Raw genomic sequence first — 897 nt, 5'->3', positions numbered from 1 at the left:
TGCGGGATGGACGGCGGGCGGATGTGGACGGGGCTGGAGCCGAGGGTGGGGGAGGACGCCGAGGGGGAGGAGGGCGAGAGCGACGAGGACGAGGCGTCGCCGGCGGCCGCTGCGGCTGCGCGGGGCACGGTGCTGGGGTCGGACGCGGAGCTGCGGGAGCCAAACTCGCCGGAGGGCGGGCCGACGCGGGGCAGCGGCGGGAGCGGGCGGAGCTCTGGCGAGCCTGGGCGGGGGTGCGGGGCCGCCGGGGCGGTGCCCGGCGGCGGGGTGGCGAGCGTGCCGAGGTAGAGGAACTCGGTGCTGGGGTTGGAGGAGGAGGTCGGCATCGGCGGCGGCTTGAGCCTGCGGCCCTCCTCGTCGCCGTCATCCTCCTCGTCGTCGCCACCCCGCCGCGCCGTTGTCCCGGAGGAGGAGGCCGCCCCGTTGGCGGCGTCGGACGCGCGGCGGTGGCCGGAGGAGGGCCGGCGGAGGCGGCGGAAGAGGTGGAGCGAGAGGAGCGCGGAGAGGAGCAGCAGGCAGAGCGAGAGGAAGGCGAGCAGCAGCGCCTGCAGCACCGGGAAACGGGGGCTGCCGCTGCCGTGGTTGCTGCTGCTGCCGGCGTTGGGGGCCACCAGGGTGGAGATGTTGGCCGGGAAGGTGCGGGACGCGTCGTCGCCGGAGGGCTGCTGGTCGGCGTCGGTGGTGGAGGGAGGGGGAGGCGGCGAGGCGGAGGGGAAGAATGGGTAGTTGGTGAAGGGGTACTCGCTGACCGGCGTGGGTACTACCGGGGCGGTGGACGTGGAGGAGAACCTCGGCGTCGGCGGGGCTGGAGCGGCAAGATTCGTGTTCGGGGGCGGCGGCGGCGATGCGGAGGCGGGGGGTTTGCGGTGGTGCCTTCCCCGAGGTGGGGGAGGAGGG

The 897-nt window shown here is 75.8% G+C and overlaps 1 protein-coding gene across 1 annotated transcript in view; it reads right to left on the bottom strand.

Moving 5' to 3' along the window:
* LOC119358060 (formin-like protein 14) overlaps nucleotides 1-897 on the bottom strand; it is a 5,396-nt gene that overhangs the window by 3,847 nt on the left and 652 nt on the right. Inside the window, exon 2 of the mRNA XM_037624779.1 lies at nucleotides 8-897. This exon is cut by the window's right edge and continues 6 nt beyond it. Coding sequence (XP_037480676.1) covers nucleotides 8-897 — 890 coding nt within the window. The remainder of the gene's footprint in view (nucleotides 1-7) is intronic.

This window comes from Triticum dicoccoides, chromosome 1A (genome assembly GCF_002162155.2).
Source record: "Triticum dicoccoides isolate Atlit2015 ecotype Zavitan chromosome 1A, WEW_v2.0, whole genome shotgun sequence".
Taxonomy (NCBI): Eukaryota; Viridiplantae; Streptophyta; class Magnoliopsida; order Poales; family Poaceae; genus Triticum; species Triticum dicoccoides.
This window is presented reverse-complemented; position numbering and strand designations above follow the sequence as displayed.